The sequence below is a fragment of the Dipodomys merriami genome, unplaced genomic scaffold (assembly GCF_024711535.1).
Source record: "Dipodomys merriami isolate MVZ:Mamm:240054 unplaced genomic scaffold, mDipMer1.0.p SCAF_5, whole genome shotgun sequence".
NCBI lineage: Eukaryota > Metazoa > Chordata > Mammalia > Rodentia > Heteromyidae > Dipodomys > Dipodomys merriami.
Genome location: NW_027206068.1, coordinates 13,112,030 through 13,128,827, shown reverse-complemented (window position 1 = coordinate 13,128,827; position 16,798 = coordinate 13,112,030). Strand labels below are relative to the sequence as shown.

The following is a 16,798-nucleotide window of genomic DNA, read 5'->3' as shown; positions in this document are numbered from 1 at the left end:
ACAGAAAAAACTACCTGATCACTTTGGGAAGGATGAGAGCATTCTCATAATCCAAGTCCCCAGACACAAGTCAAAGTTCAACCTTGCAAGCTGAGTTATGGATCATGTCTGATAGGTTTGCTCTTTCTTACACATTTGTTCTCTGTTTGGCTCCTAGAGTTGTGATTGAAAGTTCTTGAATGACTCCAAACAGGCTTTAAGCTATTTTATCCAATGTTGCTTGTTTTCACAGGGAGTTGGTCTGCTGCAGGAGTCTGTTTATTTTCCCTTCTCTGTTAAATACTGTATTTGAGAAATGGTAGAATTCAAGGCTTAAGATGATAAGATTCCCCCTACCCCCAGAGCACCTGGGGAATTTCTTTAATACAGTTTTAGAAATTGAGATGATTTAAGGCTTCACTGAATTCCCTGAATATGTTGTGTCTGTGGGAAGAGTTGTACTGTCAATTCACTTTACTCCTGTGGTGAAGTTTTTTAAGGTCCTAACCAAGCATAGACATTTTCTCAGACCTCTCCCATGAATCTACCCAGCAGGCACTAGTATTCAATGTTTTTCTTCCTACTCTCTTGGAACAGTAGAAAGACGGCTTATTGGTTTATTCTTCTAGAATCAGTGTGCTAATGTGGGGCTTGCCTCTTTTGATTTTTCATGTTTTAAAAAGTCTCTATAGAAGAGCAGAGAGAGTATAGTTTCAAATGTTAAGCACTTGCCTAGCAAACTATCGTCAGTTCAATCGTCAGTACTGAAAATAAAAAAAAATCAAAGTAAACAATAAAAGGAAAAAGTTTTGGTTCAGTTTAAATCTACTTGCCAATGGAATATTTGATATTAACTACCTATTACTGAAAGTGAAATTCTATTTTGCCTTATTCTTAACCTTGAAAACAAGGCCCTAACAAGCGATATTTTGTTGAACAGGGTGGTTTTACACCCAGAGGTACTGCACATAGGGAAGGCAAGTCTAAATACAGATTCAGAGGAGGGGTCTATTCCATGAAGTAGCTGCTTCTCCCTGGGAGAAGAGAACTGATAAAAAAAAATTCAGTCTCCCACTAAGCAACTGCCTGGGCACCCTAGATTATGAGATCTTCTGGTTGGTCCTAACAGTGGCAATAATCAAGGCAGCCTTTATGAAAAGAGTTCAGTCTCTGTATAGCCACTTTTTGATAAGCTGATTGAACAGAATAGATACCAAAGATCTCTACTGACATCTTCCATTGTCTTGGCCATCTGCTTATTTAGTACCTCCTTCACAATGGAGCCTTCGTTTAGCATTGATATTGGTGACACATTAGAGTCTGTTTTGAAGAAATCCAATCATACATTTAGCTCCCATATTTTATCATGTATCCTACAATCCCATTACTTCCATGTCTTTAACAACCTGGGTGATGTAAAGGTATACAGTTCTGTACCTTAGGATACCTCTTCTTCTGAGAAAGCAGAAACACTGCTCAAACTTTCCAACTGGAAAGGATCCCTTTTCTCACCTTCATCTAGAACGCTCTTTGATGGGGTTATAATAGTACCCTCTACTCCTAACCAAAGAGGAGCTGACTTGTTTTCTTCTTTAGTGAACTGGAAAATAGATTGTTTCTTAGTGCAGGTATAGTTTATAGATTTTCTTTCTGCCTTGTTCTCTCCTTTCAAACATTTCCTGCCTCATCAAATGCATCTTGGTTGATATAAAGGAATTAAAATTCTTCAGAAATATACATGGAAACAATCTCATCCATTGTTTCAGAACTAATGATTTTCTCTGCACCCATGCTAGTCAGTATTAGTTTCAATCTTCATCAACCTGACAGGTTAAAAAAATTAATTTTTAAAATACAATTTTATTGTTATTATTAAGGTGTTGCACAGAAGGGTTATCATTTTTAATTTGCTTTTAAACCATAGTTTTAGTACCACAATAACCAGCACTAAGCTTAGCAACAAACTGCAAAATAGATAAAGATTTGGTTTTAGAAAGCTTTAGTTTTATTTTACTTTAAAATTTATACGAAATATGGGACAAAAGAATTTCAAATGTAAGTCTTCTTGATAGTACTTACTTGATATCATCCTTTACTAAGTGTTATTTTTAAAATGTGAGAATTCTAAGTGTTTGAGGTTTAGCTTTGCAACAAGGTGACCTCAAGTAGGTCACCTACCCTTTTGAGAGCTTCAGTTTCCTCTTCTGTAAAATGGGGGTTCTACTCATTTTATGATTATTTTGACTACTAAATGAAATCACAATTTTAGTTACAAATATTAGCCATTACTACCACCACAATAATAATGCAAGGGAAATTACTGAATGACTAAGATTGATTATAGTCCTTCTTTATAACTATGTAATAATAACAATGTTAGCAAAATTATATAATACTGGTAATAAACAAGTTAAATCAACTATTTATCAGGAGTTCTGAAGCCACTAGAAGAACTTGCATTTCACAGAGCCTACACACTATGAAATTTGGTCTGGGTCATGTTCTCTATAAGCTTTCTACTCCTCCTCCTCCTCTTCCTTCTATCATTATTATCTATTTTTATTTTCTTATACTTGTCAACAAAGGGAAGACTTTCACATTACATATGTATTTTGTTCTATACCATATGGATAATGCTATACTGACCATTTATACAATAGCTTCTATAAGTCCTCTTCTAAGAGTAACACAGAAAATATTTCCTAAATTATTTAGCTTCTTAGATTAAATGGAATTATCTAAATACATAATCAATTACTCACCAGAATTTTAACAGGATCTTATTTTTAAGTATTTACAATGCAATACATACAATCATTGCAATTTCCTAGTGCAAATAAATGAAATTCTAAAGTAAAATTTCTAAAGTAAAATAATACATTAAAGACTTGTTCTTGATTCATTTCCAAAGCTAATATCAACGCAACTCACTCATTCATTGAATTTCTAAATACCTACCATTTATAAGATCCTTTGCTAGACACCAGGCTACATAATGGCCATACACAAGATAAACTCATATTAAAGTTAAAAGATCAAGAAATGTTATCTAAACTTGCCTGTGTTTCTGGTAGGACAAATAATCAGCCATTGCTGTGTGACCCATGGAGCTCCTCTTCTTTGGATGGGCACTAACTTCTGGTGTTCCTTAGCTCTAGGTCATGTAAACCACAAAGCCAGGAATGAGATGTCACTGTCCTGAGCTTATCCCCAGCAGCTCTCAGTGGCTCAACTCATCTAAGTCTTCCTCCTTTGCTTTCTTTCTCCACATCATGACATTTGCAACTTTTTAGTGTCACTTTTTAATGAATAAAATAATCTGGAAAATATTTTTATAGTTTTTATTTCAATAAAACAAGAGGCAACACTTGATATATGAAGTACTACATATGGAGAACATTTACATCAATGTACAAAACTTCCAAAAAGCTAAACTACAATTTATTCCAGAGCCTAAAAAAGGTCAGGAAAACACATAAAAATACCAAGTAATGTTTATTCTTTAGGAATGTAAAATCTAAGAACACAGAAACAAGTATGCTTGCTGGGAAAAAATATCACTACATGTCTGAGAAGTAGGAAGTACACAAGATGCTCCATAAGAAAAGAAACAACAGTATGTGAAATAGAATCTCGAGGCTAGTAAAAAGCACATATTCAGACACAGGTGCACTAGCATCCTGTTATGAAAAATACATCTTCAAAATGTTCACTACTAGTCTTTTTAGATAAGCACAAGCTACAAAGTAAAAAGACAACATATTAATGTTCTCTGATAAAAATTTAACAATATTAAATGTAAATCTCAATCACTGTAAATATTCAGTATAATTTCACTAAGCAATGTCTAAAGGTATAAATTCATGCTAAAGAATTAGAGAGCTTTAACTTTTCATTCCAAGATTAGGAAGACATTATTATACATTATCCTCTATCTACAATGCTTAATTCAAGTACCTACACAGTTATTTGTGTTTTTTAATTTTTAAAATATTTTTCAGTTACATTATCTAACATATACTTCCTTGATGTGCTTTTCTTTAATATAGATTTACTCTGCCTTTGGGCCCAAATATTTACCTGTCTTAAGTTTTAGTTTAAAATTATGTCTCAAGTTATTTTTTCTAAAATTTAACACTTTAGTTATATTTTTCTAAACATAGTGAAATCTTGTACATTTGGGACCACTTTCACCTATTTTGGCTTAATATATATATATATCTATATATGTCTATATATAGATATATATATATATATCCCTTTAATTCAACTTTTGAAAGAATGAGAGTAAAGTTTGCTGAGCAGTTGCTTCATAGTTAAAAAGGGTGATGGAATATTGCTTTTTCAAAATGAACTTCAGTTATCATGTAAGGACTAAAAACTTATACTTCATAAGTCTACCTTTAAAAGTTCTGGTGGTGTACAAGGGACCTCAGGGGTGCTTATTTGCAGCTTCAGGGAGAGAAAGGTAGACACTTGCCTTGGATATTTTGGGACACTCCTCGCTTGGATTCCAAGAATCTAGTGCTGGGTCCAACACCACTAGAACACCCAGGCAGCTGTTTAAAGTGCCACAGGTTGGGTGCCTTCAAGAATCCATTCAGGTTTAAAATATGGAATGGAGCTGTAATACCTTGATAAATTGGTGTTACTCTGGATACACAAGAGATCTGTGACCATAGCATCGTTATAAGGAAGAGACCTATAAAGCCAGCTCGCCTTTCCAACTTGACAGGTGGAGTAGAAAATGAGTAGTAAGGATAAGAACAAATTTTCAGTTCATAATTTCCAATTTTATAAGTGCTATAAAACTTTCAATGTGTAATCCTCACTGCAAGTGTTATCAAAGGTATTATTATAAAAGGCTTTATTAATATATTCCATGCTCCAAAAAAATCAATTGGTACAAGTCATTTGGAGCAAAAATCAGAATTACTCCAGTGAGTAACTTCAGAGATTTTTTTTAAAAAAAGAATACACACACAAATCTGTTGTGCATTGTGCAAAAATTTAAGTACAAAAGGGGTAAACTTTCATACTTAAAATTGTAGGCATCTAAACATCTGATTTCACTTATGATTAGCAAGAAAAGTACAAAATGTTACATTTTCAACGCAGAAGTAAATGAGAATCATTACAAATTCAGACTTAGAAGATTTAATAAGTCCTTTATCATGTTAGTAAAAAGTTAATTAGCTGTCAAAAACAATGAAGATTATAATGATCTAGTATGTAATATACTTGATCAAGCTGAGAGCCTATGCATTAGACAAGTAATTTGTTTGCACTCTAATACTCTCTTCTCAAATATTAATGTTCATGAAATCAGTTGGATCTAGTTGGAGTACCAATTATGACTCAATAGGTCTGGCCCTTAAATTCTGCATTTTTAACAAGATGCCAGTTGATACCAACTCTACTACTGGCTCTCAGAACACATGACTAGGAAAGACCTAAATTCTAAAAAAATACTAAAATGAGATTTCAATACATCAAAATCTCTCTCATTTGTGCCATCTAATGTTTCTTCAAACCTATTCTTTGTTCCTAAGCACCTAATTTGCTTAAATGCCAATATTTAAATATTTTCTAATAATATCAATTACTAGTAGATAGCTAAGCATAAGGGAATTAAACAATCATAGACAATAGAGATTCACAGCAACATTGCACAGATACTCAAAGTTATACATAGGATTACTATTAATCCAATATCAACTTTCACTGTCCAGTTGCCTTACATTTGTTTACAATAGCTCTTATTCCAGTCTGTTACTGGAACTAAAACTTGCCAAAATTGAATTTGCAAAAAATTTCAGGTCTAATGAATGAAATCTAGTTCTTCATGATTTCTGAAGAATTAGGTTTAAACTGGAAGGCAAAGCAGTTATGGTCAACACTGTTCAGAGTGTAAATGCTTAGTACTCTTCAACACATACAAGTTTTTCATATATTTGAGCTGTGCAAATGCAGGGTTAAGGGGAAAATTCTATCATGTTCTGCCTGTGAGAGACCATGAATAAGGACAACATTGTATATTAGAAGTCAAAGAGCCTGGAAGTGGGCAGCTTCCTATCCTAGACCTACCTCCCCAGAAGCTGATTCTCATCTGCAGCCCAGCTTTTTCTCTCCAGATTATTACTCCAAATTATTTAAATATACTAACTTTACAGGGAAGCTCGATTCTACATGAAATGACCACCACCAGCAAAAACAGAACTTCCTCTTCCTTTTACAGGTCATATAGTTCGTTAGAGCTACATATAAATTTGTTAGCTTCTGCCAGCTGACCTTTACTATTTTTATTTTTTGGTGGAGGTAATTGATGTTCTTCCTACAACATAGCAACTTAAAATACACCTGCTCACAAACAAGAAATATATTTATTTTTATATTAAACTTAAGAACACAATTATAAACAACACTAAGTTAGTTAATATGCAACTGTCTTTGTCCTTATTTCACTACCTTAATTTTCTTTCATTACATTTTATACATGAAAAATGTATCTAATTTCCTTCATTTACTGACAAACAATTCAATATTATACAATTGATACTAGTATCTTGACAGATGTGTTGCAAGATTTATGATGATCTCCAAAAAATCCTTCAGTGACATATACTATAAATTACAGGAATCCAACCTAACTAGGATTTCCAAAATTAAGCAGCAGGATCAGTCTACTTTTTGGCCTATTCCACTCTAGGTACTGAGAGATCTTTTTACCTGCAGAATCCAGATAAAAAAAACTTCAAAATATCTACCATTAATATGACTTTTGACATAAAAATGTTCAAAGATAATAACAGAAATGTACCTACTCATCTCCTGGAATCACACCATAGTTCAGGTACTGAGTTGTTAGGCATTTCCCAGCAGTTTGAACAAACTGTTCTAATCTTAAAGATGATCTGACTACAAATATTTTAATCAGGCACTTTTCATTCTCATCATTTTTGTTTTCTCACAGGCCTGTTTTTCAGGACAGCCTGGAAGGCTAGCTGTGGAATTCTGGAACTGGATCCTCTGCCTCGTGCCTTATAAAAGTTACCTTTATGTGGAGACCCACTTTGACACCTAAGGACATTGGTATAAAAAGCAAACTGACAATCTCACATGGTTGTAACCAACTTGATCAGACAATTTGGCAAAATTTATTGTCACACTGACAACTTGGGGCAACAGTATCAAATAACAAAAGAAAAAGACAAGGACTCAAACCAAGGTGGTAAATACAACCAAGAGATAATAAAACCATATTTAGCTTGCTGCAAACTAGACATTCCCTCATAAAGTCAAGAGAGCCTTTGGAATTTAGGACACCAGGGCTCCTGACAGAAGTAGGCATGAAAGACCAGAGACTTTTTCATAAAGAAGTAGTCATGTTTCTAGATTCCATGTTTCTAGATTCACTGAAGAAAAAAATACGTTACAAATTAATCTGTGGACAGAGTAATGCTAATACTAGGAGGTCTCTGTTGACCTGCTTGATATTTCATTGGAAGTTCAGTCCTTTCTGAAACATAAATAAGCTTTTCTTCTTGGAGACTACAAGCAGAAAACCTATTGGCATCTGTCCCAGAGCCACAACCAACAGTAGATGTTGGGTTATGTGGGACTGTGACACCACTGACTTGTTCAAAGGATTTACTAAATACAGTTGCCGCAGTCTTAGCCAAACCATGGCTACTGGGCTTAGGCAGGGATTGGCTGGTGGTTAAAGTTAGTCTCTTCAAGGAGAGAAGCTCAAGATTCTCACTTTGGGCTCTCTGAGTCTGTTTTCGAGCAAAGTGATCTTTGCAAGATTCCCCAGTAGTTTCTTTTTCTTTTCCTCCAGTTTTGCTTCCTCCTGACCGTCTCTGGTTCTTTCCTACACTTGTCTTGTTACTACAATTGTGACTACTGTTTGATAAACCCGACTGGCTGGTACTAGAGGCAGCCCTGGAATAAAATCCCTCGTCAACTTCAGAAATCTCCATCAGTTCTTCTTGACCTGTTAATTCTGTATTTCCTAAACAAAGAAATGACAAAGATTAATTAACATTAAGTAGCTTATGCCATTTTCTTTAAGAAGATTTATACCAAATCAATTATATTTAAGACAATTATACTTTGAGCATAATTTTACAAAGCATTAGGTTACAGAAAAAAAATCAAGTGATAAATCAAAACATTTTATTAAATGTCAGAATATTTCATTGTAACTTAATAACAGTAATTTATAGTGCACTGAACAAAATACATGCCATAAACCACACCCCACTGTGTTTTTAGAAAGTTTTCCTATTATGCATGCAAAAGATCAGAAACAATTAGAAAAATTGCCATATAGTAAAACTAGGGATAAAGGCTCTATAATAGCAAAGCAGTATAAAATCAAAGCTCTTACCAAGGAACTTTAAAAAATAGTATTACAATATTATGAAGTGGTTTTAGAAGATTGCATTGTCCATTCCAGATTATTTTATGAAATTTTAAAAAGTCAAGATTATAAACATTACAAAATTCTATATACATTATAAAATTATATATACAATCCTTTAATGATACTAATATAATGAAAATAGAATTTTAGATACTAAAACATAAGCAGAAAATTACTTTGGAAGCAATTTTCTGCCTCATTTTCTGAATCAATTTACTTGCAGACAACAATGTAGGTATGACCATTCCAAAGAGCAGTAAGAGTTCATTGAGAGGTTTTGTGATGGATAATTCATGCATTTTTATTATTAGATGACATGCAAATATTTTGTGACTGTGACTGTTGCTTAACATGCATCAGTGGCCCTTTGCTTTGAGATACCTTGGAGTGCAGCTATAAAGTGTTCTGCTAAAACTGCACTCTGCCAGGTGAGTTTATTCCATCCTCCATCAGTTTTCTTACAGATTTTTGCCTCCTGATTTCTGGCAAGCCTTTGCTCTCAGTTCTAGGATCTGTGGTTGTTTCCTGCACACCCTGCATATGCTGAGCATCAATCTCTCCTAGTGTTCTGCCTTTTTCCCCATTCCCGGTTTTCTCTCCAGACACATTTGTGACACTAATCTCAGGAAGGACAAGGATGCCCAGTTCTGAAGTATCATTACTGTTGTCAGGTTGCTCTAGAATTGAAGATGATAAGACAAAATGATGGCTGAAACAAAACAAAATAAAAATGCAAAACAAGAAAAACAAAAGACTCCAAAACACAAATTGGACAACTGATGTTATGAATTAAGCCAGCTACATTGGAGAAAGTTCCACAATTTATAATACACTGACAACACCGGATACCATGGGGCTTTTTAAAGGAAAAAGAAAAGCTTCACAGAGCATTGGTTAATGTTCTGCAATTTTTCACATGCATATTTCACATGGAATATGGAATAGGTTTTTTGTAAATGAAAATAGAATTACTATTGTTTGTTGCCAATTGAACTTATGTCTTGCCTTAGGCAAATGCTCAAAGTTGTATAGGAAAAAACTCTAGTAGCTCTTGGAACCAAGTCACAGAAAATCATTAGAAAACAAGATGCTTAGAAATTCCCCTTTGAATATTTTAAGTATTGAAGTATGAAAACTGACTCAATCAACCATAATATTGGGAAAACTACCTATCTACCTATAATATCATGGTTAGTAATGCCACAGGTTCAGTTTTTGTTTCACAGATCCCCTGTCTTACATAGTGACATGTATCTATCCTAGACTATGTCTACGATAGAATTAAGCAGTCCATTTCTTCAGACTAATACATTTAGTCCAGCTCATAACAGTTCACTACTACACTGGTGAAAAATGAAAATGGATTTGAAAATGGCTTTTAGTCCTTTATGGCAAAAAGAGCCTTGAACAATTGAAACCATGAACAAAACTCCTAACTAATATCTAAAGACATGGCTTTGTGTTTTTTTTTTTTTTTTTTGGGTCCAGTCGTGGGGCCTGAACTCTGGGCCTGGGCGCTGTCCCTCAGCTCTTCAGCTCAAGGCTAGCGCTCTACCACTTGAGCCACAGCACCACTTCCGGCTTTTTTCCTTTTGCTTATGTGGTGCTGAGGAATCGAACCCAGGGCCTCAGGCTTGCAAGGCAAGCGCTTCTACCACTGAGCCAACTTCCCAGCCCATGGCTTTGTGTTTTAAATCACAAAGTATGGTTATAAGTAAAAGCGCTCAAAGAAATATTTGTGACCAAAGGGGAAAAATAACATGAATATAGAATGGACTGGTAGTGAAATTTTAAATTCAAATAAGGCAAGTATATACTTGTGTTATATACACATAAAACAGTATATACTTTAAAAAAATATAGGCCACAAATCTTCTTGAGGGACATTTTCTTTTCAAATTGTTTAACAACAGAGTTGTCAAACTCTACCAGTGCTAAGCCTGAGAAGCAGTATTAGGCAATAAAATAGCAAAGGCTAGAATCATGACTTCCTGAGGTAGTCTACCTTTGTAGTTCAGTGATTATCACCCATGTCTGGCACCCAACCCCAAATATTCTGATTTACAGTTAATTAGTCTGAGGCCATTAATAGTCTGAAAGTTTGGAAACCACTGCTTATTCTGATTCTTTCATATTTTGAAAACTTCAATGTTGTTATGAGTACCCTAAACACTTCCAACAGTCCTCTCCTCAAAGTCCTCTTGCCCTCTACTGGTGAGCTGTTTGCTGGTATAACTATCTCCCTTCAATTTCATGTTTCATACACATTTGACTAAAGGTTCTCTAAGGGAAATTTGGAGAAGGATTTTAGTGAGGCCTGCTGGAGTGCCGATGTTTCTAGATGCTCTCTAATATAGGTTTAATGAGACTAAAATTTCCAACCAAGCCTATTCCAACTGCTAACACCTAACAGCTGTCTTGAAAGACAGGGCAAATAAATTCTTACATGCCAGAGATCACTGTAACAGAAAAATCACCATGGTGCTGTTGGGTGATAGCCAAGATTTGTCCATTTACATTGCAGATGCCATTTCATATAAGAACATTAAAAGGACCTTGAGTCCAAAGGAAAATCATAAATGGTAAAAACTCCAGTCATAAAAATGAGTATTTGGATTTGGTAAAATTTTAAAAGATATACTTAAGCAGTCAGTGTGGAGTTTTTTTGTTTTTAGAGCATGCACGTATCAGTCAATATTCTCAAAATTACCAGTGAGCCTCTAAAGTAGACCAATTGATTCCCATTTACAGAAAAGGAAACTGAAGTTCAGAAAGTGCTGCATAAATATTCAACAAAATAGTGAAATCTTTGACTTCAAATGTTCGTTTTAACAAATTCTAACTCCTCAAATCGTTACCATTAACTTGAGTTAAATAGCCTCTGACATCTCCCAGTTAGATTTAATTTATTTGCTTAGATTCCTGGTCATTTCACAGGAAGTACATAATTTACTTTGGCTAAATAAGAAGCTAGAGAAAATAAATTCTAGAGGAAAATCAAAGTTATAACCCTTAAGGTTTGCTTATTTTTTTATATTTCTTTGCTTTTTTAAAGTTATTCATTTAAAATGGTGCTTCAATGGTGGAAATTTGCAAGAAAACCTAAAAGTGACAAGAATATTACATAAATAGCATTAGACACTGGAGTTGTTAATCACATTTATCAGGATAGTGGTAAAGATCTGCAGCCCAATAAGAAATGATATTAATTATTTTTTAATCATGAAATTAAATGGCATATAGAAGAATGAGATCATGTGTTTTCCCACAAGAACAAATCTTTTACTAATTAACCAATGTATAATAAATATTAACAGTGTAAAATTTTAAACTGCTTATAAATTCATAGACAAGAAAGGCTTGTCATTCTGTGCAGAGCAAGTAAAACCAGAACATAATTCCTGGGGAAATTACAGACTAAAGATAATTATATAATAAAAAAATATCTGCTATATGATCTTTCTCCCTAATGTCTTTTTCACTTCTTCCCCTATGGAAGTCTGGCCAGCCTGTCCACATAGATCATCTCCTAGCTCTCCTCCAGGCATCGCATGTTTCTCCTTGTATGGAAGGATTCATCTCCTCACTTCCTTCAGGTCTTTTCTTAGAACCCAGCAGTTTTAGTACCCTCTATTTTGTTTTTTCCTAGAACTTTTGACTCTCTTAACTTACAGTCACTTTTCTTGTTTTCTAGGTTTTTACTAGGTAGGTATAACTTCCATGAAGGCGGAAATTTTTGTCTGGTTACTGCTACCTAACTAATACCGAGGAAAGTAGCTTGCATATAGTATATAATACATATTTTGAGAAATTGAAAGTCTTCTGTTATTGATGTAATTTTTAATTGTAAAGTTTAAAAAACAGGTAGGAGACAAGAAAAATGTAAACTGTAAACATGCTTTTTTCTAGTTAAATAATGCATAGCATATTCTAATGAACATATATATTTTTTATTTTATTTTTTTGCTGGTTATGGGGCCTGAACTCTGGGCCTGGGCACTGTCCCTCAGCTCTTCAGCTCAAGGCTAGTGCTCTGCCAATTGAGCCACAGTGCCACTTTCAGCTTCTTCTGCTTACGTGTGTTGAAGAATCAAACCCAGGGCCTCATGCATGCAAAGCAAGCACTCTAATACTGAGCCACCTTCCCAGCCCCTAATGAATATATTTTTATGGCAAAGTAAAGGTTCCTTGTTTTGCAAAAGTGAAATAGCCACTATAAATGAAGATTTAATAACATACTAAAAGTAATATAAAAAGAGTAAAGTAATACTAAAAAGATTATTTTGCAAAATCTAGTTTTTTTTGGTTCATTCCCTCAATCCTAGCTACTCAGGAGGCTGATATCTGAGAATCATGGTTCAAAGCCAACTTGGGAAGAAAAATCCATGATATTCTTATCTCCTAAAGCACCAAAAAAGCTAAAAGTGTGTCTGTGGCTCAAGTGATAGAGAGCTAGTCTTAAGCAAAAAAGCTCAGTGCCCAGGTCCTGAGTTGAAGTCTTAGGACCACACACACACACACACACACACACACACACACACACACACACACACACACACACGTGCACACGCACGCACGCACGCACGTGCACACACACACACACACACACACACACGCACGCACGCACGCACGAAAAAAAATCTAGTTCTTTTTAAATTTCATTTTCCAAAAATATAGCTTGGGGGAGACAGTTAAAATCTTTCAAGAAAGGCATATAGAAGATTAGTAAAGAAATACAAATTTAAGAATAGAATTTGTGCTGGGTGACAGTTCTCATGCCTGTAATCCTATCTACTCAGGAGGCCGAGATCTGAGGATAGAAATTCAAAGCAACCCAGGCAAACACATGCCTGAGATGCTCATTTCCAATTAACTAGCAAAAAAATGGAAGTGGATATATAGGTCAAATGGTAGATCACCAGAACATAAAAGCCAAGAGAGAGCTTTCAGCCCTGAGTTCAAGCCCCAGTATCCTATATTTTAATGCTTGCATTATACAATTTTTAACATTGTAAAGCATTTTAGAGGAAATTCCAAGGTAATTCATATATTCCCTTAAAATTTATAATATAGCCATTTTAAATGGTAAAAAATGCCTAAACAATTTATACTCTTTAATCTAGTCATTTTGTCATTCTAGTTAATTTTGTTCAATGGAAGAAAAATATATCTATACTTACTAGGCTATTCCTTGCAGAATTACTTATAATACTGCACATATAATAATAGCATAAAGTTAGAAACAAATACTTTATCAAGAACATGATTAAGTAAATGACAGAGTATCAGCTCAATGTAGTATTATGTAACCACTAAAATAACTGGATTTACTAGAAAAACTTAGGGAAGTGTTTGACCATGTTAAGAAAAATAAAATTTCAATAAAATTTAAATAGATCAAAATTATAAAAATACACATATTTATGAAAAATAAGTCTTTTAAGTGCTAGAATAGTGAATAGCTCCACCTAGTTTACTATCATATTGTTATACTGAATTTCAATAAAGAACAAATAAATCTTTTTATCATTCATTCACTCATACATGTATTCAACTATAATTTGTTGAACACCTATAGTTAGTTAAGTCACACATTGTTTTAGGTACTGTGGGTTCAACAGTCAACAAAATAGCAAAAGACTGCCCTCACTGCAGTGTAGGAACTGAGAAGTTTAGTAAATTTAAATGGCAGAAAATGCAATTAAGAAAACAGTAATGAGGAAAAAGTAAGCACAGTGCTAAGGGACAAAGGCTAGATGGGTAGTCTGGGAAAACATACTTGAGCTGAGATGTGAATGATGGAAAAGTGCTGGCTATACAATAATGTGATTGAATGGGGGGAGGGGAGGGAGGAAGACCTTAAATTGGTTTCTTTTCATTATTCGAATTTCAGCTCTAACATCCCAAATAACGAGACAAAGATTAAGGCAGAAATGATTTAGTGTATTAAAAGGACGGCAAAAAAAGTCTAGTGAATCTGAGTAAAAGGAGTCTTAAAGTAAGATTGAAGCAGTAGGCCACACATGATAGAATATAGTCTGAATTTCATGATTGCAATGGGCAACCACTGAGAGGTACATGGATAAACACTTTGCGTCCCTTGTTAGAATCAATATAAGTCAATAAAGGTCACGTATGTAATTTAAAACACAGAGCATGAAATATGTCCCAAGTGAGAAAGGATAGCACTGTAGCAATGTTCAACTTTAGCTAGTAATTTGCACAGCAGATCAGAGGAATCCAAGCTGTTACAAAAACACAGAATAAGGATCAGTAAGTTAAAAGGCTATACTCAAAGCAAGGGCAAATACAGACTAGGAGGCAGAAATCTGGGTCCTCGAAGGGGGTGGTAGAGCAGACATGTAATCTCAGTTACACTTGAGGCAAAGGAAGGAGGAATTGGGAGTTCAAGGCCAATTTGGGCAGAGTCAGAAAGATGCATAGGCAAATGTAAACAAAAGGGTTGGGGTGAGGCTCAAGTAGCATGGGCTTTGCTTAGCCTAAATGAAGTCCTTGGTTCAATCTCCAGTACCACAAAAAGAAAAAAAAATCTGAGTTTTGAAACCAAAAGTAGATTATCTAGTAAGAAGAAAAACAGTCTGGGTACACAGAAAAAGTCTGTACCAAAATAATTTTTAGACTGTAGAACCATTATTACCAGTTTTCTTAAGAACAATCAAATCTTTTCAATTTGTTGTATACTTAGTAAATAATAGATTTATTGAAGTAGACTCAGACACCCTCATCTTTTTTTAGGTCTCATTTTGAAAAAAAATTCTTTAGCATATGATTGTTGATAAAATTTCAGCATATTGATATTGCTGGATCAGATGAATCCTTTATGATTATTAGAGAACTTCTTGACCAGAGAGACCTAAAACAGGTAAGCTACATCTACTAAAAACCTGTTTATACCAATCTACAAAGGCCTATTTTGTCTTTGTTGTGCAATGTGCTGTGCTTATAAAAAGGTCAAAGGAATAGTGCCTCAAAAATAAATAGCAAGGGCTGGGAAGTTGGCTCAGTGGTAGAGCGCTTGCCTTGCATGCCTGAGGCCCTGGGTTCGATCCCTCAGCACCACATAAGCAAAAAGAAAAAAAGCCGGAAGTGGCGCTGTGGCTCAAGTGGTAGAGCACTAGCCTTGAGCTGAAGAGCTGAGGGACAGCGCCCAGGCCCAGAGTTCAGGCCCCACAACCGGACCCCCCCCAAAAAAATTAAAATAAATAAATAAATAAATAGCAACCTTCTTAAACTACAGCAAGAATTATAAAAGGCTTCCTTAGTAAAATGTAGAACATAGTAATTTTCAAGCAAGGGTGTTTGCCTCATAAGAACAATAATTCTAAACTATCTTGCTTCACTATTTGTAAATTTTTTTACTTCATTGTATCTAGAAATAGAGGGAGTTTTTTGTTTGTTTGATTCTAATCCTGGCTGAGCCAGGTTCTTTCTTTACTCAAATTTTCTTGTGTTATATGGAATTTCACATGTCCAACATATTTTAGCTCTTTGTTTAATATGTTCTTTTTCTTTTTATCATATGATATTTCCCACTATTTTATTTTGCTCACCATGATTGTAAAGTTTTATATAAAAATGCCAGGAAAAATTAATAAAATGCTTGGTCAGAAAGGAGAGGCTCTTTTTTTTGGTCCAAATATTTTATTTATTTATTTCATCTGTATTGACACAGAAAAATTTGTTCCTCAAATAGCAGTTAATATACTGAAAGCAATGGAACTCCTCAAATGATACTAAAAAATTTAAGTCTTTTTATAAAGCTGCCAGCTAGTTTTTTTCTAGATTTCCTTAGTATACATTTTACAGTAAAAACACAAGCATTATAAGTTCCAATTGTAGATACAGAAGTGATTCCAGTAGCTACTTAGTTTAAAATTACTAGCATCTCTTTGTTTTTCAAAATTTTATAAAACAATTAGCAATTTTATTTCTCCTCAATTTAAGGTATTTCTCATAGTCATGAAATCAAATTTGCAAAATAAATATCCCATATCTCTATCTAGATTTATGAATTCACCTTACTTAGTAACTAGAAAATTACACATGTTTTGAAGTATTTATGTGCAATAATTAAAAAATACTTAGCTGAAATTTATCTATGATTCTTTAGATTTGTTCAATAGAAAGTACTTTCTGTGTTATACATCTTATTATGTGATAGAAATTTACTAACATTTTCTAAATCACAAACAGGTTTTTTTGTTTTGTTTTGTTTTGTTTTTCCAGTTGTGGGGTATGAACTCTGGGCCTGGGCACTGACCCTCAGCTCTTCAGCTTAAGGCTAGCATTCTACCACTTGAGCCACAGTGCCACTTCTGGCATTTTTTTCTGCTTATGGGGTGCTGAGGAATCAAACCCAGGGCCTTATGC

At 34.3% G+C, this 16,798-nt stretch overlaps 1 protein-coding gene across 4 annotated transcripts in view; it reads right to left on the bottom strand.

Annotated features, from left to right (window-relative positions):
- Hycc1 (hyccin PI4KA lipid kinase complex subunit 1) overlaps window positions 1-16,798 on the bottom strand; it is a 103,445-nt gene that overhangs the window by 19,659 nt on the left and 66,988 nt on the right. The window contains exons 11-12 of one of the 4 annotated variants that reach the window (XR_011366881.1): window positions 7,742-7,993; window positions 3,039-3,298 (exon numbers count right to left, since the gene is read on the bottom strand). The exons of 1 other annotated variant lie outside the window; for it this stretch is intronic. Coding sequence is in view for 2 of the 3 variants with exons in the window: in XM_069996102.1 (XP_069852203.1) it covers window positions 7,419-7,993 (575 nt within the window). In the remaining variant the exon portion in view is untranslated. 2 more of the 4 variants (XM_069996103.1, XM_069996102.1) reach the window with 2 other exon arrangements.